General features: G+C 39.2%; 1 protein-coding gene across 1 annotated transcript in view; it reads left to right on the top strand.

Annotated features, from left to right (window-relative positions):
* The window catches only part of ROR2 (receptor tyrosine kinase like orphan receptor 2), a 154,069-nt gene extending 130,829 nt beyond the window's left edge, over positions 1 to 23,240 (top strand). The window contains exons 5-9 of the mRNA NM_001080716.2: positions 9,346 to 9,473; positions 14,251 to 14,565; positions 16,227 to 16,472; positions 18,289 to 18,491; positions 20,168 to 23,240. Of these exons, the coding sequence (NP_001074185.2) occupies positions 9,346 to 9,473; positions 14,251 to 14,565; positions 16,227 to 16,472; positions 18,289 to 18,491; positions 20,168 to 21,610 (2,335 nt within the window). The 3' untranslated portion in view covers positions 21,611 to 23,240. The remainder of the gene's footprint in view (positions 1 to 9,345; positions 9,474 to 14,250; positions 14,566 to 16,226; positions 16,473 to 18,288; positions 18,492 to 20,167) is intronic.
* Positions 23,241 to 26,896: the final 3,656 nt, after the last annotated feature.

Genomic DNA, 26,896 nt, shown 5'->3' with positions numbered 1-26,896 from the left:
AGAGAACATGATAGCATGGCAATCAAATGGCTACTCTTTTTCCTGGTAGTGGCTTTGGTTTGGAATGTTCTTTTTTTCTTAATGGCAAAAATAGTGTTTTTTCTCAGGACCTGCTTTTCAAAACACCTGAGCCATATATTTTGAAGTTAAAAAGAAATTAGCTTTGATCTTTGGAAGATTCCAGCTCTGATTTTTTTCTATGAAGAAGAGCTATGAAAATTGCCTCTAACACTAGAACGTGTTCTCAGATTGTGACTTTCTTCGGTATTGCCTACAAAAAGTAGTTCCTGTTTCATCCATAGAAAGTATCAGAGAATCTAACGAGTATTTCATATTAGCACTTAGATGCTTGTAAAGAAATCCCTTACTTGTGCTTGGGTTTTAAAATAAACAGTGGGTTTATAATAATTTTATATTATAAAATAATATTTTTATAATAACAGTTGTGTTTATAACAAACAGAATATGCCCGTTTTGGGGGATTTTTTTTTTGTAAGACTGGAAAAATTTTTGTGCAACTGACATTTTAATATTGTATAGATATGAACACGTGCTGTTATTGTAGTTTTAATAAAAATGAACTGTGAAGAACTCTGAAGATTAACACTTACATATACTTGTAATTATATAACCTTGAATTTATAGCCGATGCTGTGATGATTTCTGCAATCGACATATTATCTGTCTTATCTGAAATAGCAAAACCAACACTGTTATCTTAAAAAGGAAAAAAATATATATCCACATCATTCCTTTCATTTCTGGGCTTGTCCAGGTAAAACATTTTTAGTTTTGAAACAATTTTCAATTGAAATAACTAAAAACTGTTTTTCACAAAAATGTTTGATTTTTTTTTTACCACAATTAAAAAAGCTAAGAAACACATTACAGAAAACTGCTATGTTTCCCCTCATTAAAGATAATGCTAATAATAAAAGCTTGAGATGTTTCCATGGTGTTTCATATTTATTTCTTAGATAATTCCATTATCCTTCTTGTAGCCTCTTTCTCTTTGGGTTTGTGTGGCTGTTGTTTTTGGCCATGCTTTCTCAGTCTTCTTTTCTCTCAAGACTTTCTGCCTCCTACCTGTCATAGACAGGCATGCATATAAAATCCTGCCAATGGATTTTAATGAAATGAGCAATCACAGAATCACACAGAATCACAGAATGGCCTGGGTTGGAAGGGACCTCAAGGATCATGAATCTCCAACCCCCCTGCCAGGCAGGGCCACCAACCTCCCCATTTACTAGACCAGGTTGCCCAGGGCCCCATCCAACCTGGCCTTGAACACATCCAGGGACAGGGCATCTACAACTCCTCTGGGCAGCCCATTCCAGCTCCTCAGCACTGTCCTGGTAAAGAACTTCCCCCTAACGTCCAATCTAATTCTTCCCTCTTTCAACTTAAAACCTTTCCCCCATGTCCTGCTGTTATCTACCCTTTCAAAGAGTTTACTCCCTTCCTGTTTAGAGGCTCCCTTCAGGTACTGAAAGGCTGCAATGAGGTCATCCCGCAGCCTTCTCTGACATTTCCAAGCTCTTTGTAGAGCTGAGCTCTGTATACTTGCTCAGAGGTGGCATGGAATGAGAAGGACGGGTAAAAAATGAGGGAGAATTCTGTTTTCTGGCAGTGGGAGAAACAGGGAGCTGCTTGTTAGAGGCTCTGTGAAAGGCTCATTGGTCCTACAGATTTTCCCCAGGGATGGTAGAGGGATACAATTTATTACACAGTCGTAACACACCAGGAGAGATAGCTTGTTTTTAAAGAAGTAAAAAAAAAAAAAAAAAAAAAAAAAAAAAAAAAGTGTGGAGGGAGGCTCTATGTATGATTTCTTTGGTAAGCAAAAAGCTGGAATGCTGCAAGACCAGGTCCATGTTCCCATGAGTCTGGCTTTCTGAAGTTTTTTCATTTTTAAATTCTTCTGTAACCATAATGATAACAGAGATGTTTTTGCTGAAAATACCCAATATTCAACAAAGCAGACTGGCAGCCTTCCTTGCATTTCCAGCTGACTTGTGATTTCAAGACTTTGTCCCAACACGTTGACACCTATGAAAGCAGTGAGAGAACTTAAAAAAATATTGTGTAAGTAAATTGAAAGAAATTGAAGAAGAGTTTGTGGTTGTCAGATGATGGCTGGTAATGCATCCAGGAAAAATCTTCTGTTCCTTGTGGAAATTTATAAAGCAGGTGTTCTTGTTTAGTTTGCTTCTTTCATCTTCATGATGGACAGTCTGCATTACGAATGTCAAAGTTATTTATCTTCTGTCTCCTGACAAATGGCTTAAATGATTAAGCAGATATTCCAAAAGCTGGAGTTTTTGCTACTCACTGGGTGACTGTGCTGGGTCATGGGTAGAACAGCACAGTAACTTGTATTTCTGTCGAATCACTTGGTTTATTCTACACAGGCTTTGTAGGAACAGCCCTGTATGTCTCTACTTCCCTGTTTAGTTGAGAACAGTACTACTTCTTGGTGCAGTGAAACCTCTTGTAAGTATATACAGTAATGAAAAATATCTGAGTGTGCGGGATACCCTTAAACACCAGTAGGATGTCGTGTTATGCCATGCACACCGTGCCACTGTTCTATATATTTAATTATTTCCTAAGTTTTTCTAGCGAGTGCAGTGTGTTTTGTGTTACAGGAGTGATGGAGAATGATTCAGTGAAAGAAGGGTAGTCAACACCAATTCTTCACGGATTTTAATCCACTTAAGTCTTTAAACACAGTAGCTTGCTGCAAGGGCTCATTTGGGAGTGTTGACACCCATGCAAGGCAGTGCCTTTTGAGTAGAGCAATCTGGTTGGTACTTAAATGTTATTGATGCCCACCTCTTTTTTTGTGTGTTTAAATGCCTTTTAAATACCTTGCATTAAAAACATTCTCCTTTTTTGATAACTTATGAATATAATTAATTTTGGAAACAGACTTTAAGATCTGAGTTTTGCATTTTAAAACATAACTTTTATAATCAGTTGTGGAAATAATTGCAGTAGGCTGAAAATAAGGTTATTTAGAAGTTGCTATCTGGCAACATACTTTTCTCTACTTTGTTGCAAAGACTAAATTCGTTTGCAGCTGCGCTTTCATTAATGAAATTTTAATAGAATACTTTCTCTATTACCTGATCTGAAATGGTACCTTGAGTACTATGATTAACAAATTCATCATGTAGTAGAATCAGTGGAATAAGGATTATTTGTAATTCTCTATTCGGACACTGAATCCAGTTTCAATTCACAACATACTTTTTAACAACTAGCAGATAAATATTCAAATCACACTCAGCACAATTGCTCTGTAAATGTGACACTAATCACCTTTTCTTTTTTTTTTTTTCTTTTTTTTTTTAGGTTTTCTGTCTTGTTACATTTTTTTCTCAGATATAAGCACAAAAATAAATGCTACTCATTAGTACTTATCTAAGTTGTAATGCAGATGTAGGGGAATGATGTTAAACTTGGTGAGCATCTGGTAGCAAAATTCACGGGTCATAACCCTGGTGAGTGTAAATTGTCATAGGTCCATTGACTTCAACTCAGCTATGACTGTATATACAAATTTCCCCACCTGCTAGTTTTTGACTTTTAACACTGAACTCCTTTACTCATACTATTTATTACAGTCCTTCAGTGAACAGAAGAAGTTTTTATATCTATCTATTACTTCAGTGATATCTCTGAGGTTTTAACTATGATCTCTGTTTTCTGTGATCCCAAGAGTGCTAATCTTTAGATGCTTGTAAAGATGTGCAAGCAGATGATTTTTTGTGCCAGAAAGGTGGGTCATCTGCAGATAGACCTTTGGCCAAAGAATGAAGCTGTTTGTTCTGAGCATGGGAGCAGGTAGAGCAAGAAGCACATGCCATTCCCTGCGGCGCTGGCAGAAGATGCCTGCAGCTAGGTAGGGCCCTGCTGCAGCACCAGTGTTTTCCCTATCATGCTTTCCCTTGTCATCTTTGGCTTTTTCAAGTGTCACAGCCCTGCATGTGCTGGTGTCAGTGCTGTTTTTGTTTGTTTGTTTGTTTTGTTTTGTTTTGTTTTAGGCTTTCCTATACACCTGTGTTTTGGAAAGAGTAGTGAAGCCTCCAATTCATCTGTATATGTTCCTGTATAGGAAGAAATTATGAGTAACATCAAGAACAGCTGGTATTAGCCCAACCCTTCTCAATGGATGAACAATTAAGCCAGTATGGCTTAATATCCCATTCTTTATCAAATATTTATACCCTAGTCGTATTGCTTCACAAGTCTGTAGTGTTAACTCACATTGATCTCCTAAGTACATTATGAAGTCTATGAGAAGGAACAATGTTATACCCTGTGTAAAAAGCGATATTCTTCATGATTAAACAAGAAACTGCATTAAAAATTTACTTTTCTCTGATACTTTTATCAGAAATTTCAAGGTACAAACCTGACCTGGAAGTACTAGGTATTTTTTACAATAATAGTAACAATAATATATTTTCGACTGGGAGAAAGTTTTATAGAAATAAGACTATATATGATAAAGATAGTATGTTTCTCTTCTCTATAATGTGAACCTGCATTAGTATGAGGTAGTGAATGCTATGATATGTGAACTCATTTTAGCCACTGAAAAGTGATCCCTCCCTTGAAATGTTATATGTCAAGAGTAGAGGGAACAAATAACAAGGATTGTAGTACTAGACTTTTACAGTTCCCTGTTAGAGGTGCAGTGTAAACAAACCATGGCTGTATACATGTATTAAAAACAGAAATCCCCGATATTTTGTTGCAGCACTTTGTAACACCCTTCCCACACATTAGTGTCACTTACCTCTTTAACTAAACAAACCCTCTAATTTCTTTGAATGAGGATCCCTCTAAATAATTTCTAAGTTTATTATTTGAATATACTGAAAAAAATTACTCTCAAAAGAAAATTCCAAATAACTTGTTAGCTTTATTAAAAGTGTACTTTGACTTTTTTTTACATGTATTGGATCTGACTATCTAACTTGAACCTTCAAGAACTTTGTCTTCTTACTTGGTTCAAAATTGCAAAGTTGACTTCAGAAATTGGCAATAAAAATAATGATGAATTGGTGTTTTTGACTGTATGCAAATTCTTTGAACAAATAATTTTTCAAGTTTTTCATAACAGAATAACAGACACACCAGTAGATTTGTTGTATTCTTTTTTATGGCTCCTTAAAAAAAAAAAATTTAGGAAACTACTGGAGTATAGCTTTCAGTGCTGAAATAATTGCAAACCCAACCGTTTTAATTACTTTTCTTTACTATTTTATTTACTGCAAGTTGTTTAGTTCCCCCTTCTCCAGCTTGCTCCTGTGCCAGAACTGATTTCTAGTTACTTGATTTTCAGTGTTAACCATCATTCTTATGGGGAATTCTCTGGGCTTGCTTGTGTTTTGATCTGAATCTATATCATGCTGATGTATACATTCAAGTACTTCCTCCCTTTTCAAGTAAAGATAGTAGCTCAGCTCTCACTGTTTGCAACGGCATGAAATACATGCTGAAAACCCTCTTCAGGCTTACATGCTTCACAAGATGATCTTAGTATTGAACAGAATTTCCACAATTGCCTTTTATTTACTGGGGCTTCTTTTGTTTCATTTGCCCTCTGGCCTACTTGACTGTGGCAGTTGCATACAATAGATTGTGTTACGTAGATTCCATATAGTGTATTATACCCAGATGTATTCTTTCAACATATGAGACTTTCCATTCAGAAAAGCCTCTTTGTTTTCTAGGTATTTTCTTCCATAGTCTTTTGTTGGGTGTTCTTTCTGTGTCACCTCTGAAATTAAAGTAGTGATTACTGCAAGGGTGTAGCAGTGCTCTGTAGTTTTTGCAACAGATGTAGCACCCCTGGACTTGTCTCTGTGTGCTTCTGGAGGACATCTTCACCTTTTTTGCATAACCTCTGCTACATTTGTTACGTGGTAAAATTTATAGGTAAAGAAAGCCATTAGACCTGAATAACATTTCTGTCTAAATATACCAGGCAAAGCTGCTGCTTGTTACAGCCCAACCTCAGGTCCTGAGGGGCATCTGAGCAGAGAGCATGTCCTGCACCAGAACATCTGTCACATCTCCTGACAACTTAAAACCAACAGGCCTGGATTCAAACCATTCATAGGATTTCTGTATCTAGAGAGATTCTCAACCACATTCTGTGTTGTATTCCCATTCAGAGGCACCTAGGTCTTTCTGTAACTCTCTTACAGACCCACATGTCCCTGGAAGTCACAGTTCCTGTCACTGTGAGGAGATTGTATAGGAACTGCACCACAGAGCCTTCATCATTCTTTTTCATTGCTTCTCTGTTCAGTTTTCCATTTTATACAGATTTCTTCTGCTTCTCCTTCTAAGCACACCATTTTTAATTGGGTGGTGCAGTGTGTTGAATAAGGAACATGTAGATTCCTTTCCAGTGCTTAGTTGATCTTTATGTTTCCGGATGTGTTAAGCAAGATTAATCTTTGATAGACCCTGTATTGTACATAAAAACAAAAACACTGATAGTGCTTCTATTTGGTTTTGTTTTTGTTTTCTCTAAATGGAAGGTTTTCCTGCTTTGGCTTTGTATTAGAAAAACTATTTTGTAACTATATTGTTCTGACATAAGATAACGTTCTGAGTCTGGAAAACTAAGAACTAGGGGTCTTGATCAGAGCAGACTTCAAAGCTCAAGGACCAGGAAATTGAAGAGTCAGTATTTCTGCCTATTTTCAGAAGCTTTAAACTCTTGCTCTAATCAGCAGCTGAATTGCTGGCATATGATTTAGAGCACAAGTCAAAACAGCATATGGTTCCGAAGCCTCCTGTTTGAACTGAGCATGCTGCTTCTCCTGCACTATTTTGTCAAATTTCCTATACCTTGCTTTTTGCTGCAAACATTTTGCCATGTGTCAAGTTGCGGAGGAAAAGAGCAACCTGCAAGGAGACTGTTTTCTGTCATTACAACAGCTTTCTCAAAATCAACTGTTTTGCTGAGAATACTAACATAACTTTTCTCCCGTTTATTAGTAGTACTGACCATTTTCTACTCGCTGACTACTCTGACTTAGCTAAGGTACACGTAAAGCAAGAGCTGTGCTACAAGCAGAGTATCTGACATCAGATTACTGTTTACTTTTGCTTGCATCCATAGTAATGGTCATATCCAGTTTAGTTTAATCAGCAGTTAACTGTATCATGAGAGAATGAGAGAAGGGAGCATATGTGTTTATATATAGTATCTAAGCTGTGTTTAGAAGTTCTTGACAGAAATAAACTGAGCTAAGTAAGAGATCATACTGCCTTATACTGCCTTTGTCACCAAACCCATGCTAGCTGGCTTTTACAGTTTTTTAATTATTATTATTATTTTATTTTTTATTTTTGTGCTGGTAAGAGAAGCCCCTTCCCTGAGAGCTGAAGTGTGAGGTACAGTTTCACTTAGATACATTGAAGACTTTGTTCTGCAGGGTAACAGTATGAGTTTATTCTCGAGAAAGAGGTTAAATAGGGGTTTCATATTCATTCAGCTCATTATGGGAATTGCTTATTTCCTATTAAGATGGTCAAGGATCATAAAGCAGGCAAAGAAAAAAGCTCTTTGAGATTTTTGTCCCCTCAGGCATTTTGCAGTTGTTGCAAAATTAGAGGGTTTTTTTTATGAGTGTGAAAGAATAACGCTGTAGCAATTAATTGATCCTGAAAGGTGCTTCCTGTACGTCATCCACTGTAATATACAAATTGCCTCTTTCTGGAAGCAGAATTTGTTTAAACTTTTTCACACAAAATGTTTTTTAATAAATAACAATCATACTGTGGTAGGAAATAGGGGACAGAAAAATACATGAGGAGGCACTTCATATAATAAATCAACATGTGTGATGGATAAAGTCATAGTCTTTCCAGGAGGAAAGAGTGTTGACTAATGATCCCAGCTTTTGCCTATCCTATGTGGATGGCCCTGCCCACCCTTCCACATCCAAGGAGTAAGAGCTTTACGAGGGAGCCATAGTGGAGAGAGAAAAAAAAATACTGTAGGTCCTTTCCAACCTTGTGATTCTATGATTCCATGATTCTAGGGAAAAAAAAAAAAAAAGAAGAAAAGAAAAAAAAAAAGAAGACTCTAAAACTGAGTAAGATACCGGAAATGATGTGCTTATCATGACCAGCTGTTATTCGATAGCAGATTATAGGTTTTATGCATTTTCACTGATTACCTTGTTCTGCTCGTGTGACATGCTGAGCAGGAAGGATGAAGATATTTGTAAGAGAAATGGAAATACATGTGGCCAAAACATGTAATATCTGAAGATATTTAAAATAACATACAAAGTGCAGAAGAGTATTCAAGTAATACTTCAAATATTGCTGGTATTAGAGGAGTACCTCAGGTGTTTGAACTGATTCTTAGGAAAGACTTGGGGTGTCCAAGAATTGATGATTTTCTAGATCACGTCTTATGCTTTTTTTGTCACATCATGTAGCGAGGGATAGGAAACACTCAAGCTAGTGAATCCTAGCACATTGGCAGTGCCATGCCAGAGGAAATGCATGGTGTTGTTAAGATCGACTCTGAGAGTTCCCTCACAAGGGTCCTTTTGCAGTACTCAAACAGTTACAACCTACACATTGGCTCTGTATTATTTAATTGGGCTTTGAGGATGCTGTGTTGAACACCAAGGCTTTGAGCTAGTTCTTTTATGTCAAAGTATTTATGATGATGTAAGGAGTTGAACTTGGCTTACAAACTAACTCAATTAAATTGAATTACATGTAGGAAGAGGCATTTGGCATTGATTCTGTCCAGAGAGAGGAGGAAAATATGTTAAAACCTAAATTTCTTTTCTTTCTGTTTACCTAACTTAGAGCTCAGATTTTTTCCTTATTTTAATTAAAGTATGGCAAGGTCTCTTCTGCTGTTCAGTACAGCAGGAAAGAAGAAAGGGAGAGAGTGGGGTAGGAGAAGGGAATCAACTGTTTGCCTGGTTGTACTGGATGCAGTTAGATGGCAAAAGTACATGGGGATGCATAAAAAGATCGGTGCTGCTGTCTCAGTGTAGCAGCTTTTTAGTAGATTCATCTGTCAATCTCCACTACTATTAGTGTATGATGTTTAAATTAATCTCAGTTTTTGTTTTACTTTTTTCTTTTTACAAGGTGCCACATTAATACTTCTGGGATAGCACAGACAGCACTGGAAGAGAAAGCTTCATATGGGAAACTGAGCATTTTCAAATTTATAATCTTCTGGGGTTCTCTCCTTTTATAAGAATATATTTTGGAACAAATAATTGCCTTATGCATTCCTTGACATCTGCTTATACATTCCTAACCTGTCTTTTACAGAGAAGATTACCATGGAGATGGTTTCTGTCAGCCATACAGGGGAATTGCATGTGCACGAATCATTGGAAACAGGACCATTTATGTGGACTCCCTACAGATGCAAGGGGAAATTGAAAATCGAATTACTGGTAAGCTTATACATCCCTGTAGCAGGACAGAAAACCAATCCAGTGTCAATACAAGCACTTTTGTCATCCTTTTCAGTTTTGTAAGTCAGTGTCTAAGATATTAAGGCTTGAAGTAGATGATCCATTTTCCCACTTCTGCAGTTAGTAGAACTTGGAGCAAGAAGGGTGAGTATCTACTGTTGTATAAAAGCTCTTTCCATGTCCTCAAGTAAAATAATAGGCCATTGACTTTTTAACAAATTATAGCTTATACTGGAACTTTTTGTTTGACAGATTCCAATATAAGATTTTTTAAAAAATAAAATGTCTTCTGATGTAAGAAAAAATTATTTTCTGTATGGTGGCTTTTCCCTCAGGTTTCCTCTCCTACACTTAATCTCAGGAGACTCTGTATTTCAGACTGGAAAAAGGGAAACATTACTCCCGTTTTTAAGAAAGGGAGAAAGGGAGAAAGGAAGACCCAGGGAACTACAGGCTGGTAAGCCTCACCTCTGTGCCTGGAAAAGATCACAGAGCAGATCCTCCTAGAAGCTATGTTAAGGCACATAACGAGACAAAAAGGTGATTTGAGACAGCCAGCATGGCTTCGCCAAGGGCAGACTGTGCCTGACCAATCTGGTGGCCTTCTATGATGGAGTGATGGCTTCGGTTGACAGGGGAAGAGTGGTGGATGTCATCTACCTGGACCTCTGCAAAGTCTTTAACATGGTCCCTCACCACATCCTTCTCTCTAAATAAGAGAGACATGGATTTGAAGGATGGACTATTTGATGGATTAGAAATTGTTTGTCTGGACACAGCCAAAAGGTTGTGATTCATGGTTCTATATCAGGGTGGAGGCTGATCAAAAGTGGTGTCCCTCAGGGTTAGGTCATTGGACCAATTACATAGATTATGGCATCGAGTGCACCCTCAGCAAGTTTGCAGATGGCAGCAAGCTGAACAGGGCAGTTGATACTTCAGAAGGAAGGGAAGCCATCTAGAGGGACCTGGACAGGCTGGAGAAGTGGGCCCATGAAAACGTAATGAAGTTCAATCAGGCCAAGTGCAGGGTGCTGCACTTGGGCCAGGGCAATCCCACGTATTTATACAAACTGAGGGAAGATTTCCTTGAGAGCACGCCTGCAGAGAAGGATCTGGGGGTCCTGATGGAAGAGAAGCTGGACATGAGCCAGAGGTGTGCGCTTGCAGCCCAGAAGGCCAACTGTGTTCTGGGCTGCATTAAAAAAGAGGTGGCCAGCAGGGAGAGGGAGGTGATTGTTACCCTCTACTCAGCTCTTGTAAGGCCCTATGTATAGTACTGCATCCATGCCTGGGGCCCCCAGTACAGGAAGGACGTGGAGCTCTTGGAGCAGGTCCAGAGGAAGGCCGTTAAAATGATCAGACGGCTGGAGCACCTCTCCTATGAGGAAAGGTTGAGGGAACTGGGCTTGTTTATCTTGGAGAAGAGAAGGCCTTCCAGTACTTGAAGGGAGCATATAAACAGGAGGGAGAACAGCAGTTTACGAGGGTCGATAAGGAGAGGGCAAGGGGGAATGGTTTTAAACTGAGACAGGGGACATTTACATTAGATAATTGGAGGAAGTTTTTCACACAGAGGGCAGTGACACACTGGAACAGGTTGCCCAAGGATGTTGTGGATGCCCCATCCCTGGAGGCATTCAAGGCCAGGCTGGATGTGTCTCTGGGCAGCCTGGTTTAGTGGTTGACAACCCTGCTCATAGCAGGGGGTTTGGAACTAGATGACCATTGTGGTCCCTTTCAACCCAGGCCATTCTATGATTCTATTATCTAGCCAGATATGCCTATCTGATTGAATCTGGAATTTAAACACAACTAGTTGCCAAAAAAAAAAACCCTTGACTTTACTTGTCAGTTGTATCTCCTTAAAGGTATTTAAAGACATTGCTTTAAAGTCTTATCTTCAAGCTAGAAATCCAGATCCATTTTTTCTGGGATATGGTGATCAGATACTGGGGCTGCTGAAACCCAGGTTTTGACTTCTCTTTGTGCTTTTACGACTCATTCCCCTCTCTTTTCTCTTGTACTGTATTGCAATTCTGGCCTATTTTACCATTCTATCATTAATTAATTAATAGTATTGATACCACTTTTTCCTTGGTCACCTCTGCCTTGATTGAATGTTTTTCAACAATTGGAAAATTTTCACTTATCTGAAATGATTAGATTTGTAACTCTGTGCGCTATTTTTATAATGTTCTACTAAAACAAATTTTTAAAAAAGTATTAAATCATGATGTCTTCCAGAAAATAATTAGTGATATTTGCTTCTGGAATGCACAGCATGGACACTTGTGATCTGGTTGGTGGTTCCCTAGTACCACTAATTATTGGATGCATTCTGGAGGCTGAGGACTGGGACTTGAGGAGGTGTAGGACTTGAGGAGAATTCCTGGTGCAAACCATCTTTCAGAGAAAAAAAATATGTACCACCGCATACAGCTACATAGGGTCTTACTAGGCAGTATGAGTAATACTGCTTTTTGAAGTTATGTACATCTGAAGGACATACCAGATGCTTTATGCAAAATAAATGGTGAGGATTTCACAGTACATTTTTTTTGTAACTATTCTTCAATGTAAAATAAATGTTTCAAGGTTAATGTTCTTAGCCCAAGTGCCAGGATATTTTTGACAACTTCTCCTTAGAATTTGCTTATACTTTTGCCTATGCTTTTTAAGTTTTTGGTGGAATCTCTTTGTACTCAGTCCCATCCCCCACTCTGGGAAGATTGTGACTGGGTAGTGGTGACACCTACTGACACTAACAGTTCATTAAAAAGTTACAGACCTAATCAACTGGGAATTTTCATTCTGGATGTTCATTTCCCTGCTGTGCTGTTGTTTAAAATACGTTCACTATATCTCTACTGCCTGTAATTCTGCTTGATCCCAGCCATGTGGTTATGTGAGATTCTGAGCCTTTGCATTTAAAAAAAACAGAAGGATGCTTTCATGAAAAAACCTGAAACTCAACCGATTGGAAGGCCAGCAATAAAGAGTGTATGGACCTGAACCCTGACGTGTTGATATGTGTAATTAGCATTGTCTTTGCCATGCTGGTCAATGTCTATTTGACTGAAAATCAAACACCTTAGTTGCTTTATTTTTTTCACATAATTCCCACATATTTCATTAAGATGCTATCTACATCTTTCCCACATGCTATGTTCAGATGCTCTACTTCGAGTTTTCAGTTTGGAAAGAGACAATCTGGAAAGAGGCTTGGAAATACAAACATTAATTCTAAGGTGCACAGTAGCTTTGTAGGAGCAATCAAGCTTTGAGAAAGGAGCTTAGAAAACATGAGTGGCTAATGGTTTTTCTGGGCCATTTCTGGCATTCTTTGAAGAACAAGAAACATGACAACAGTATAGATGACTTGGATGGGGAAATGCTCAGTGCTGCTGAGGCTTTGTTCCCAGTACTGCTGCCTGCCCTTTCGCACCCAGTAATCAAGAGGCTGCTCGTGTTTGTCTGCCTTGTTTGCATGTCTTGCTTCTGTGCTACATGATCACTATACAACCCTGTTTGCTTTTGACACCTCCCAGCAAACTGTGGCCATTATTGTTAATTAGGTACTCTTTGCTTATGCCAACCTAAAGTCTGTAGCACCTTCACAAAATTTTCAGATAGCCAACTGTGACTGCTTTACTCCTTCAAGTTTAACTTTTCCATCTTATGGACAAGCTCACCTTATATAGTTGTTTACAGCTTCATGTTGTGCTTGCATGCAGCATTCTCTGTGTGACTGATGAAAAGTTACATTCCTGTATTAAAATAAGGAAAGATGTAGACAGTACAAAAGGGTGGAGCTCAGGCTGCTGCATCGTGTGATGCTGAGGAAGAGACAAGAGGTTCTCTCATAGCAGGTGGCAGCAGGAGGTAGATGGCAGAAAGGGGGAGAGCTGAACAAGAGGGAAAGAACTGATATGCAGATTATGACTAGGCTGCTGAATGACTTGAACTAATTTTCTTTTCTCTTTACAGTGTACACTGGTGGATGTACAGTCTAGCAAACCTTGCTCACAAGTGATATTTTCCAGTGTGGGGATAAATGCTCCTGTATTTGGAGTTTGATTTATCCCCAGATACATAATGCACACATTCACTTGTCTGTTTTTAATAAACACGCAGGAAAATTCCCATATAAACATTATTGTGTAGACAGTGAGAGCTGAAGGGGAAGGTCAAGGTCTTAACCAAAATAAAACAAATCTTAATGTGATCTATGATCAATATGCTGACATTTAATACTGTTACATGTTTGTTTTCCCTTATCTACCAGGGACAACATCTCTCCAAATACCAAGCCTGACAAGGCTTAAAAAATACTTGATTATTGAGCAAAGCATCTATAGGAGGAAGAAGCTAAGTTATCCTCATTCAAGTTTTATATAACTTGAAACTTTGGGAACATAGGTCAGCATTCTGGCAGTTGTTTCTTGCCTTAGATATTTATCCTTTCAAGTTAAGATTAATAAAATGTCAACAGTTTACTCAAAAGTAGTTACATGGTTGACTTCCTGAGAACTGAGGTTCTGCAAGAAATGTGCAGATGTCAGAAAGTTTGCTTTTTGCATTTTTCAGCTGTCCTTTGCAGTAGAAAAGACCTTGTTTCTTTCCCTGCTGTTCAGTAGGCTTTCACACCATTATGAGAAGATGAAAGTTGTAAAAGGCAAACAACGTAAAAATTATGTTGTTTCTCATATGTATCGTGAATTAATGCTTAAACAGTACCTTTGTTCCTTTCCAGCTGCATTTACAATGATTGGCACTTCTACACATTTGTCTGACCAGTGCTCACAGTTTGCTATACCATCGTTCTGCCACTTTGTGTTTCCTTTGTGCGATGAGCGCTCCCGGACCCCGAAACCACGGGAATTGTGCAGGGATGAGTGTGAAGTTCTAGAAAACGACCTGTGCAGACAGGAGTACAACATTGCTAGATCAAACCCCCTCATCTTGATGCAGCTCCAGTTGCCTAAGTGTGAGGATCTCCCACGACCTGACACCTTGGAAGCTGCCAACTGCATAAGGATTGGGATCCCCGTGGAGAGACTCAGCCGATGTAAGCCAGTGTGCTATATACTTTGTATAGTGTTGATACTGACTATAATTTTGCACTGTTTTAAGGTAAGGTTAAGGTAGTGAGGAAGCTTAAAGGATGGTGCTTTACACTGGAAAGGGTTACATCAACTACACTTGGCTATGAAACTCCACACAACAGGTTTTAATCAGCTATGCTAAGGAAAGCAGTGCATTGCAGCCTTCCCTTCCCACGAGCTGTCCCTCAGTACTCACTTAGTTCTTAACTTTCTGGATAAGTCCTCCCGTACTGCTATTTGTGAGCTCTGTTTACATGTCAATAAAACTTAAGTAGGCTGTAGAAGCTTAATTGGAAAAGTCTGTTAAGAAATTAAACTTCTAATGTTCATTCTGTATGTGAAGAAATCTACAAGAGTGCTAATTCTTTAAATGAAGCTTGGAATGTAGCTGTCTTTCTTCAGCCACACTGGATGGTGGAAAACATTAATTTCACTTAATTTGATTTGTATTTGCATCCAGGAGTAGAAGGGTCGTTCAGTTACTGGTTGTTATGTGATGACAGTTTTTCTGCCTACTCCATTTCCTAGCAATTAATCACAATCCTCCTAAAATGGTAGACAGGGAAGCTCCTGGAGACTAAAGATGCCTGAAGAGCTAAGTACCATTATTCTGAACACCCATTATCTGAACCCAGATTTAAGAGCAGGGCAATGGCATAAAAGTAGCCATACTTGATGTGTTCTAGGGAGGCAATTGCCTGATGCAGCTGAGAATGAGTATTAACTCAGAAATTGATGGGGAAACCAAATCAAGCAAAAGGAATGGGGATAAAAACAGTAATTAGAAATCCAGTAAAAAATTATTTGAAAGCATAGATGTCTCTGACTCTTGGACAGAGTGCTGCTCCCTCTGGCAGAACAGCTGCAGCGCATAAACCCTTGATTTTTAGGTAATGGGAAACAGAAGCTTTGTGAGAGTTGGATTCCTGATGGCTAGGGAAGGAGACTTAGAAAAATTATGAAGGCAGTGTTGCAAGCATGCAGAAAAATGCATGTTTCAGTTCAGGTGCCAAATATGAGAGAAAAGTACTCAAAAGGTAGGAAAAGAGGGTAGCAGCATAAGGGAGAGAATAAAGATACTTTAGCAGATAAGAAATAGAACAAAAGCTTATGTCCCCCTTTTATTTTTTCTAAAGGAAAAAAGAAAGAAAAACTGACAAGGCAACAGAAAATGCAGCATGTTTCTCCTGAAAGTCATCAGTGCGAGAAAATTGGAAGTAAAAGTAGTACAAAGTTTGCACTGTTGGCATCAGAAGATTTTTCCCGAATTTAAACTCATATCTCTAATTCAGTTCATCGCATCTTGTCCTGTATCTAATGTCTACTTGGTACAAATTCACATACAGAAGAACCAAATATTGATGTGTGTAGCCATAGATTGATAGACTGAAAGGCAGAATTCAAACATAACTGGTTGTGAAACTGTACAGAGGGCCACAGAATTGAAACTTAAAAAGAAACATAGCTTTGATTTAAATCTTGAAGGACCTAAATTTAGATACTTAGAAGTACTTAAAGTACTTTTTTAAAAAACATACATGATCTACACATTGCAGCTGTTATGGATTTGCTGACCCCTGATTGTTTTGTTGTTTGTAACCTTTTGCCAAACCCTTTCTAACAGATCATCAGTGCTACAATGGTTCTGGAGCAGATTATAGAGGAACAGTCAGCGTCACGAAATCTGGCCACATCTGTCAGCACTGGGACTCTCAGAGTCCCCATAACCATGACCTAACAAGCACACAGTTTCCAGAGCTAGGTGGAGGACATGCATATTGCCGGAATCCTGGGGGTCAGATGGATGGGCCTTGGTGTTTTACAAAGAATAAAAACGTACGCATGGAACTGTGTGACATACCTTCTTGTAGTATGTATTCTCTTTCTTTTTTCCACTATTACTGTCCTGAATCCTTTGTAATTTTGAATTGACCGTATTTTACAAGTGCAATTCACTTATCAAGTTGATCTTTCAAATGTTTCACTTGCTTTAATCTGGCACTATTGTTTTGTGTTGTACACATTTAATGTTTTCTTGCTAGATGATGAACATCATCTATATACGTTTGCTTTTCGCATGTTACTCAGTGGTATTAGCTTTTTCTCTGTATGACATCTTGCAGTCAACAAGGATTTTAAGATCCTGTAGAGGGAGATATAACACTGCTTGGTTTCAATGAAACTGTGAAGCACAGAAGCAGAGATGTCATAGAACAGATGATTTTATCAGAAGTGTCCTACACTATCTGCACAACTGATGGCAAAAATGACAAGCAGCCTCTCATGGCTCAATACAGTCCTGATTACTCCCTTGTGTTGGTGCAGACTTCATTCTAGATCTGTTACAGTAGTAACAGTATTTAGATGTGGCAAAGCAATTTAGTACTGTGCTTCTTTAGAAAGAAAACCTTGTCAACTGTGGGAACAAATAAACCAAAAAAACATGGTAAAAACATGGAAGCCATAAAATTGTTTTTGTTATGGATTCTCTGTATCATAGGTCATAGAACGACTTGGGTTGGAAGGGAACATAAAGGCAACCAAGTTCCAACCCCCTGCTATGGGCAAGGCTGCCACTCACCAAATCAGGCTGCCCAGGGCCCCACCCAAAATGGTCTCGGACACCTCCAGGATGGGCTATCCATAGTGTCTCTGGGCAGCCTGTGCCAGTGTCTCACTGCCCTCTGAGGAAATAATTTCTTCCTAACATCTGACTTAGATCTTCCTCTTTTAGTTTAAAACTTTCCCCTTGTGCCCTGTCACCGTCAGACCATGCAAAAAGTCAGTCCTCTTCTGCAGGCTAAACAAGCCCAACTCCTTCAACCTTTCCTCATAGGAGAGGTGCCCCAGCACTCTGATTGTCTTGTGACCCCCTTCTGGACCTGCTCCAACAGCTGTACATATTTCTTTACATACTGGGGCCCCAGGCCTGGGTGCAGTACCTCCAGATGGGGCCTAACAAGGGCAAAGACAGTTCCAGTGAACTTTTCTGAACTTTGCTGCCCGGCAGTCTCTAAACACACACACACACAAAAGTATTTTAGAAAGGTTCCAGAGTAGTCTTATTAAATGTATTGATAGCTGTTTAATTACTGAAAAGCAATAGAAGCACTTTTGTTCTCTTAAGTACAACAGAAACAATACCTCTGCCAGTGTGAGTGAGAGTTGACATTTACTTTATTCTGGGCAATAGCAGTAGTTGTGAAGGTAAAAAGTGTATAAAATACCGTTTGAATGTCTGGAGTGAAATGAGGAGGCCAGATTGTGGTGGTGTACCCTGGTTGATCATGGTGAGGTTACTGCTTTATGTACTGTGATGAAGACTACTTGATTTTATTCCCAGAACATGATGCAGTTCTATTTTCTGTGGTTTCCAGAACTGGAAGCCTCAAAAATAAAGTCAAATAAACCAGTATACTGGTGCAGCCATCAGAAATTGTATATAAGTTGGCACTGCAAATTTATCTTCATTCTGCTATACTGCTATGTTTAGTCAAATTATTAGAAATATTTAGAGAAAAACTATTGGGAAAGGATGGGTAACATGACTTCTGTTTTCAATTCATAAATGTCTGCTTTTCATTAAAAATGTAGTGTTAACAGTCATTATAGTTGTTTTTATTTTTCTTTATTGTTGAATGCATAAAAATACTGATTGTAAACAAAGAACATTTCTGTGCCAACAGGTCCACGTGACAACAGCAAAATGGGAATCCTGTACATCTTGGTTCCCAGCATAGCAATCCCTTTGATCATTGCCTGCCTTTTCTTTCTGGTCTGTATGTGCAGAAACAAGCAGAAAGCATCTGCCACCACACCACAGCGTCGCCAGCTGATGGCATCTCCCAGCCAGGACATGGAAATGCCACTCATTAATCAACACAAACAGGTGTTTTTTCCCAGAATTTGCTTAAGCCACGTTTCTAATGTTCTGATTTACTTTGTCTCATATTTTCAGTATTTGAACTGAGCCATGTTGCAAGAAATCTGCTTTCCATATTGTACTGGTCATCTTCTTTAGTGAAAATGAAGTCTTGCTACTTACTAGCTGTGTCTAAAAACCCTGGCCTCAGGCAGCAGCTTTCAGAACAAAATATTTCATGACATCTGCGCTTACCTGTCAATCCTCATTCTGCCTCTTAGTGACTGGAAATATTATTTCTGATCCATACTTTAGCCTGCAGCTCATTTTTTTCCTCTTGATAACAACACGGCTGATTTCCTTGTTTCAAGCAGGATGCATGATGGTGTTTTGTCTCTACTGTGTTGGTTCAGTCCATTCATATTATCAGCAAACACTAAGCAGTAAGCTGTGCTGAGATGCAACATATTTCTAAGGTTGTTATCACAAGGATGGTGAAAAGAAAATGGCTTTGAGCTGCTGTCTGAAGATCTCATGTTCATACAATTTTCTGGGTCAGCTAAATATTAGAATCTTGCTCATATCTAATGCTGAATTTTTAATCATAGCACTTACAAGGCACAAATTCTTATAAATAGTGCTCAGTTTGGAACAGTTTGCAACACCTGTTCACGAAACTGTTTAATATCTTCAGGATATTACTGCCTGTAACAAATGTCATTGATTTTGTTAGGTGAGGAAGTTTCATGGCTGAGCCTATACTGTGCTGGAAACTTTCTGGTCCAGTTCACAGTCTGTTGGCCACTAAAATCAGAGCTTGTTCCCAGATTACCTGTTAGAGTATTTCCATCCTGTCTTACCCCCTCTTGCTGCATTATCCTCTTTGTGAAGCTGTGCTATCTTTGTCTGACTTGCGCAGGGACTGGTCCAGCTGAGTTCGTTGGGAGGTATTCATCAGATCACCATCAGAGGCTCCCCTGCTTTCCCTGTTGCAGGAAAGGAGGATTTCTCTCTCAAGGCTTTACCACCTTTACCTTCCTGTATCAGAAGGCACACCCTTCTTCCTTCTGCAACTCTTCCTTTATTCTCCTCACCAGAGCTAATTCAAAGTTTCTCAGCAGGGAACTGCTACCCACCGACAGGGCCTGCTCCTGTCATGCAGTGGTGGAGAAAGGATAGATAAGACGCTTGGAAGCGGAGGGTTCATACCTCCCTCTAGTGGAAATGATGTTTCAGTTCACCCTACAGCCTGCCGACATTTTTGGCTTTTCTAACACACCTTTAGTGGACGCCTCTGGGCAGAACTGCAAGGCAACCATAATACTGTATTAGATACCATTGTTATTCTGATTTACTCTGAACTGATTATTCATCTAGCTGGCAGGAAATGTGGTAACTCCTTTGTGAAAGTAAAGATACTCATCATTTTACACCGTAGTTCAATTTACACTTACTAGAATAACTCATTTCAGGATTAACTGTAAAATCCACATACTGATGTGGATTTACCAAAAAAAAAAAAAAAAAAAAAAAAAAGAAAGAAAGAAAGAAAGAAAAAAAAAAGTTATTCAAAAGTTACCCTTTTTTTTATCCAGTTTATCTTCCAGTTTGAACAATTAACCACTGTGAGTTTTCACTAGTTGATTCTGTTGTTCAGAAAGCATTGTGATTTTTTGTTTATTGTTTTCTTTGCTTCATTTCAGACTAAACTTAAAGAAATCAATCTGTCTACTGTGCGATTTATGGAGGAGCTAGGAGAGGAGAGATTTGGCAAAGTCTACAAAGGGCATCTTTTTGGTACTGCACCAGGTGAACAAACACAAGCTGTTGCTATCAAGACATTGAAAGACAAAGCGGAATTGTCTCTTCGAGAAGAATTTAAACATGAGGCAATGATGAGATCACGATTACAGCATCCAAACATTGTTTGTTTGCTAGGAATAGTGACAAAGGAACAACCTATCAGCATGATTTTCAGTTATTGTTCCCACAGTGATCTTCATGAGTTTTTGGTGATGAGATCTCCTCATTCAGATGTTGGCAGCACTGATGATGACAAGACAGTAAAATCCACCCTGGAACCAGCAGACTTCTTCCACATTGTGACTCAGATAGCTGCAGGAATGGAATACCTTTCAAGCCACCATGTTGTTCATAAGGACTTGGCCACTAGAAATATATTGGTGTTTGATAAACTGAATGTAAAAATATCTGATTTAGGCCTTTTCAGGGAAGTTTACGCTGCTGATTACTACAAACTGATGGGAAATTCTCTTCTTCCTATCCGTTGGATGTCCCCTGAGGCTATTATGTTTGGCAAGTTTTCTATTGATTCAGATATTTGGTCATATGGAGTTGTGCTGTGGGAAGTTTTCAGCTATGGCCTGCAGCCTTACTGTGGTTATTCTAACCAGGATGTCATTGAGATGATCAGAAACCGACAGGTTTTGCCATGTCCTGATGACTGCCCCACATGGGTATACACTTTGATGTTGGAGTGCTGGAATGAATTTCCCAACAGAAGACCAAGATTTAAAGATATACACAACAGACTAAGAACATGGGGAAACCTTTCTAATTATAACAGCTCAGCACAAACTTCTGGAGCAAGCAACACCACACAAACAAGTTCCCTCAGCACAAGCCCTGTTAGTAATGTCAGCAATGCTAGGTACATAGGACCAAAGCAGAAAACTCCAGCTTTTCCTCAACCTCAATTCATACAAATGAAAGGGCAGATGAGACCAATGGTCCCACCTCCTCAACTCTATATTCCAGTCAATGGTTACCAGCCAATGCCTGCTTATGGGGCTTACTTGCCAAATTTTTATTCTGTTCAAATTCCAATGCAAATGGCTCCTCAGCAAATGCCCCCACAGATCATTCCCAAACCAGGCTCCCACCACAGTGGGAGTGGATCCACCAGCACAGGCTATGTAACAACAGCTCCTTCCAATGCATCAGTGGCTGACAGGGCTGCTCTACTCTCAGAGGGCACAGATGACACAAACAATGGAGCAGAAGACATTGCCCAGAATCCTGTACAGGAGGAGGAGGAAGAGGAGGGATCTGTGCCAGAAACAGAATTGCTGGGTGATAATGACACACTTCAGATGGATGAAGCAGAAATTCAGTCAGAAGCTTAAGAAATTTGGCCATATTACTAAGAATTTCACATCACTTCTGTGCTTGGAGACAGTAGATCCTTAAGCTTAACATCAGAGATTTTGATTTGATAAAAAAAAGCACAACCAAAAAATATACAACAATACTAATTGCAACAATAATGACATACTGAATTTACTGACCATTGTCACCATCAACATTTTGCAAATTTGGTGGTATTTGGAATTGCTGGCTTTCATCTTTTTTACAGTACTACAGTTCTTGAGGGAAATTGCTTTTCAGTAATGTACTGTTGCTGTGCAACATATTGCAGAGTAACATTGCACATCATGTATATCATAATATGTGAGTGTAATGTTAGTGAATTATGCTTAAATCATTAACACAAAGAAGGAATTCAACTACAATTGCTCTCAGCATAAAGAAGTGCCCTAGTTGTGATGGACAACTTCATTTATAGTATTTATCTTTTGATATAATGGACACAAGATTGTTTTTTGCTTTTCGAATTTGAAAAAACAACAAGCTGAGAATATGGATCCACAGTTGTATTAAAGTAATCAGAAAAGTAGAGAAACAATGTAAAATAGGTTGTGCTGAGTGAGACCATGGGTCTGTCTAGCGCAGTAGCATGTCTCCGAAGAGAGTAGTTTCTGCCTGGGGAAGAGTACAAGGGCAATCGTACAATTTCTCCAGAGTGTTTTCACAAGCACCAGCAATTTGTGGCTTAGGAAATTCCCAAGCCAGAGGTGGAATTTTTTGTTGTTTAATAACCTTTGATGGAATTTTTTTCCATGAGTTTATACAAGTAATTTTGAACCCACATAAACTTAGAGCATCCACAACATCCTGTGGAAGGAATAACATGAGAGAAGAGAGGATGTCTTTCCTTCATCATTCCCTATGAATGACTGTGACAGAAGCTTCCAAATGAGATTGTTTGACTGCATTAGTGGAGGAAGTATTCCTTCTCTGCTGTGTATTTTCAGCAGCAAGCAGCCTTAATACACTGTTAACCAAAAATGGGGATATTGTAGGTGTGCACTAACTTAACAATCCAACTTTAATTGCATATTTGTTGTCAAGTATAGAAAAGGGCTCCACATACACGTTCCTACATTGTAAAAATGTTGGGTTTTGTGGGGGGTTATAAACTCACTTGATCTACTGCAATTACTGCTGGATTGCATGTGAAAACATGTTTTTTGTTCCTGCCGGTTTAGTGAAAACAATTCTTTGAACTTTAGAAGACCAAAATAAGCAAAGTTGTACAGAGTGCTCATTTTGTCTTCTGTTTGCAGGATGGATCGTGTACAGACCTTTAAATGTAATTTATGTTTTACTACATTTTATACACTTTTCTTTTCTTTGAAATATCTGGATTTTTTTTCTTTTTTTTTTTTTTTTTTTTTTTTTTTTTTGAACAAATGACTTCATAGCTTAAGCATTTACGGTATTCATATGTGGTACAGTTTTATCGTATTGTTGAGTCATTGTGTTAAACATGCAGCCAGGTCCATACATTTCACTACTCTTTCTGTATTACAAGCAATACACACTTGTAGAATTGTAGCCAATACACACTATAGCTATAAGTTGTACATCCAGCACATGGAATTTCCAATAAAGTAATGCAAGAAGTACGATAAAGTATGTTATCTTCATAGTTTCTACAGCCATTGTTTTGTAGTTACAGTACTTGTGGAAATAGAAATGGCCACAGTTCCTTAGATTACAGGTTTCATGCCTTAGATTACAGGTTCCATGCCTAAACTATGGTTGTTTTGTGTGTACTTATTTTTCTTCCCCCCACCCCCCCTTTTTTTTTAATTACATGGGGATACATTTTAAGTGGTGTATCATTTTGATCTACACTCTGTGTTCATGGTATGACAGCCTTACTTGTTTCCAGCATTTCACCTGGATTTGGAAATGCACTGGTAGGAGTAAAATATGAAAACTTTATTGCTTGTGTTAATATAATGCAGCTTTGGGTGCTATTAATAAATAAAGGATAAATAAATTTTTAAAAAAAAGGAAATTTCTTTAAGTTCTTTGTTTCTCTAAGTTTCACATTCTCGTTTTCAAATATCTCATTAATCAGGTATATTTGCTTCCTTTCCTAACTTAATGCCTGAAAAAATAAAGGTTGGTTGTCCAGTTACAATACAAATGCATAAATGAGGGAAGAGATAATGTAAATGAGCTAGTGCTAGTCAGTGGAAGATTCTATACAGCAGTGTATAAAGTTCACCCCACTTCTGATAGTCAAAAGTTATTAAGACTTTAGGTGCAGATAGGAAACTTCTAATTCTCCACCTCAAGCCTCATAAATTCAAGCCTTTAAAACTTAATCAGAGAAAATAAGCCTGACTCCTGTTGTGACTTTCGTGTCCCTGCTATGAGAGAATCACTCTTAAAGTGATGATAGAGGAGCAGTATGTCATTCTTTAGTCCAGCCTTGATGGTACACTGAGTAGCACAGAGAGGTTTTCTTCCACCTGTTGGTGTTGACAGAATTCCCTGAGCTGCCACGATCTGAGATATGACAGCATACAAATACTTTACCCAAGGCTCAGGTGATCACCCCTACATAGACACTTAATGCAACCAACAAGTTAATGACTGCTGTAAGTCATATGTATTGACAGCAACTTGCTGCTCTGTAACTCCCTGGACTACTCCCCCAGTGATATCTGCTGCAAAGACCCAGACAAATTTCATACCTGCTATTCTTCTTCAAGATTTGGAAGCAAAGCTAATGAAAAGCAAATAAGAGATGACTGACTGATGATGTGGCAGTAAGTAGATGGAACAAGGTGAAGCAGGAATAGGGGAGGAAAGCTTGTGGTTGGGACCCAGCAAAGCTGATCAGTAGAGCATGCAAAGATTTCTTCAGGTCATGGCTAGCAAAACTGGTATTTGCCCTCTTGCTAAAGCAGCTTTTATAGGCAACAAATGTATGGCTAGATAAAAAGGAGAGAGCAAGTTGGTTTTGAAACTGCGCTTCTCTGGTCTACTTCAGTCATTATGATCTTTCTAAGAAGACAAGGAAGAAGACCTTAGAAAAAATGGATGGAGCATCACTACTGTGCATTTTAGCCCACTGATGAAGCAGGAAGTTGTGGCTGACAGATACTACCTCCTCCCTACCTCCAAAGCTATGTGACCCTGGCCCCAGTGCATGCCTCTCTGACTCCTGCAAATGGTTTAGCTGTCTTCTCTCAAGTCTGGTTTTCTAACATGGTGCAGGTGTCTGATATTGGTTCAGATTGTTGTGAGGAAGGATCTATTGGAGAAAGAGCTGAAAGGAGCCTTGGTGCAGTCAGCCCCTTTCACGCAGCCTACTCTCACAGAACACAAAAATGAATTTCAGATTCACCTTAGGGCAAAGCAGCCCTGAGCTGAGGAAGTTCCCTAGACGGTTCGCATATCAGCCCAGTGTCAGCAAACCTGAAGATTTTTTTAGATGGATTGAGAACTGGCTGTCTAGTAACTAGAGTTCAGAGAGTTGTGATCAATGACACAGAGCCTAGCTGGGTTCCTGTAGCCAACAGTGTTCCCCTGGGGCTGGTACTGGATCTGGTCTTGTTCAGCATCATCCTTAGTGACCTGAATGAAGGGATAGAGTTCACCCTCAGCAAGCTTGCTGGTGATACAAAGCTGAGAGGTGTGGCTGACACACCAGAAAGCTGTGCTGCCATTCAGTGAGACCTGGACATGCTTGAGAGTTCAGCAGAGAGGAACCTAATCAGCTTTAACAACAGCAAGTGCAGGGTCTTGCACTCGGTGAGGAATAACCACATATGTTAGTACAGGTTAGGGGCTGACCTGCTGGAGAGGGATTCTGCAGAGAAGGACCTGGATGTTCTGGTGGACAATATGTTGGTTGAGACAGCAGTGTGCCCTTGTAGCCAAGGCCAATGGTATCCTGGGATGCATTAAAAAGACTGTGGCCAGAAGGAAGAGATGTTCCCTGTCTACTCTGTCTGAATGAGAACACATCTGTAATAGTGTATAAAGTTTTAGGCTCCCCAGTTAAAAAAAAAGCAGGGCTCTCCTAAAAAGAGTCCAGTGAAGGGCCACAAAGGTGAGGAGGGACCTGGGGCACCTCTCATATGAGGCAAGGCTAAGAGACCTTGAACTGTTCAGCCTGGACAGGAGAAGGCTGAGAAGGGATTTCATCACTTCATAAATATCTGAAGTGAAGGCATCAGATGGATGGAGCCAAACTGTTTTCAGTGGTGTGCAGTGACAGGACAAAGGGTAAGGGGCACAAACTAGAAAACAGGAGTTTCCATAAAAACACAGAGAAGAACTACTTTGAGAGTGACATAGCACTAGAAAAGGCTGCTCAAAGAGTTGTGGAGTCTCCTTCTGTGGAGATAATCAAATCTCTTTCCTGTGTAACCCACTCTAGGGGACCTGCTTTATCAGTTTGGATAACATGATTTCCAGAGTTCCCTTCCAACCCCTACAATTCTGTGATTCAATGATCTCCACTGCCTGTTTTCTTGAGTCCCAGTGAGGCAAACGTGGGGAGGGAAAAGCTGAACAGAAATGTAGGAGATCTTCGTGTGTAGCACGGTCACAAGGCAAAGTCTTGAATCTTGACAGCACTTTCGTAGGGTTCACGTGTCCAGGAGCACAAGAGACTGAAGAGCTATAGGATCCAAAATATCTTGATCAACCTCACAGAGCAGTTGCTTGTGCCTGAATCCAAATATGGGTTCTTGTTCTCAAAAGCATACAGCACTGTTAGGAGATTGGACTTTAATCACGATGAGGGATGATTAGTGTAGCTCATAATCTGAACAGGGAAACAAAGTGATTGTAGCTGTACATACCTCCTCAACATGCTGCTGCATGCAAGCAAGAACACCAGTCTGAGTCTCATTCTGGTACTGTCTGAGATTTAAGTTATTATTTCCTATTGGAGCTATAGAGAATACAAAACCACAGACAGAATGGTATAAACAAGTGTGTAGAAATAAAATATTAACTCAAAGAGAAAACTAATAAGAATAAATAGGCCTTATTATTACAAGCTTTGATAGGCAGTTTCATTCCTTCACTGTCATATAAATGTCACTGTTGTTAAGTTCACCCAATGATTTCCCTGAACTGACCCAGACTGACACAGAAGGACAAGTTCCTTGTGGAGGTAGGAATTTTTTGCTTCCTGTACCTGCCATGGGTTTGAACATGATAGTAAATAGAAGGGAAGTTTCTTTATAGTAACTATACATCAATTTTTTCATTAGAGATATGAATTTGAATCTTGTTTCTTTCTTTATCTAGAGTTT

Source organism: Gallus gallus, chromosome Z (assembly GCF_016699485.2).
Source record: "Gallus gallus isolate bGalGal1 chromosome Z, bGalGal1.mat.broiler.GRCg7b, whole genome shotgun sequence".
In the NCBI taxonomy this organism is placed as follows: domain Eukaryota; kingdom Metazoa; phylum Chordata; class Aves; order Galliformes; family Phasianidae; genus Gallus; species Gallus gallus.
The sequence above is the reverse complement of the archived record's forward strand: the minus strand, read 5'-3'. Positions and strand labels throughout refer to the sequence as shown.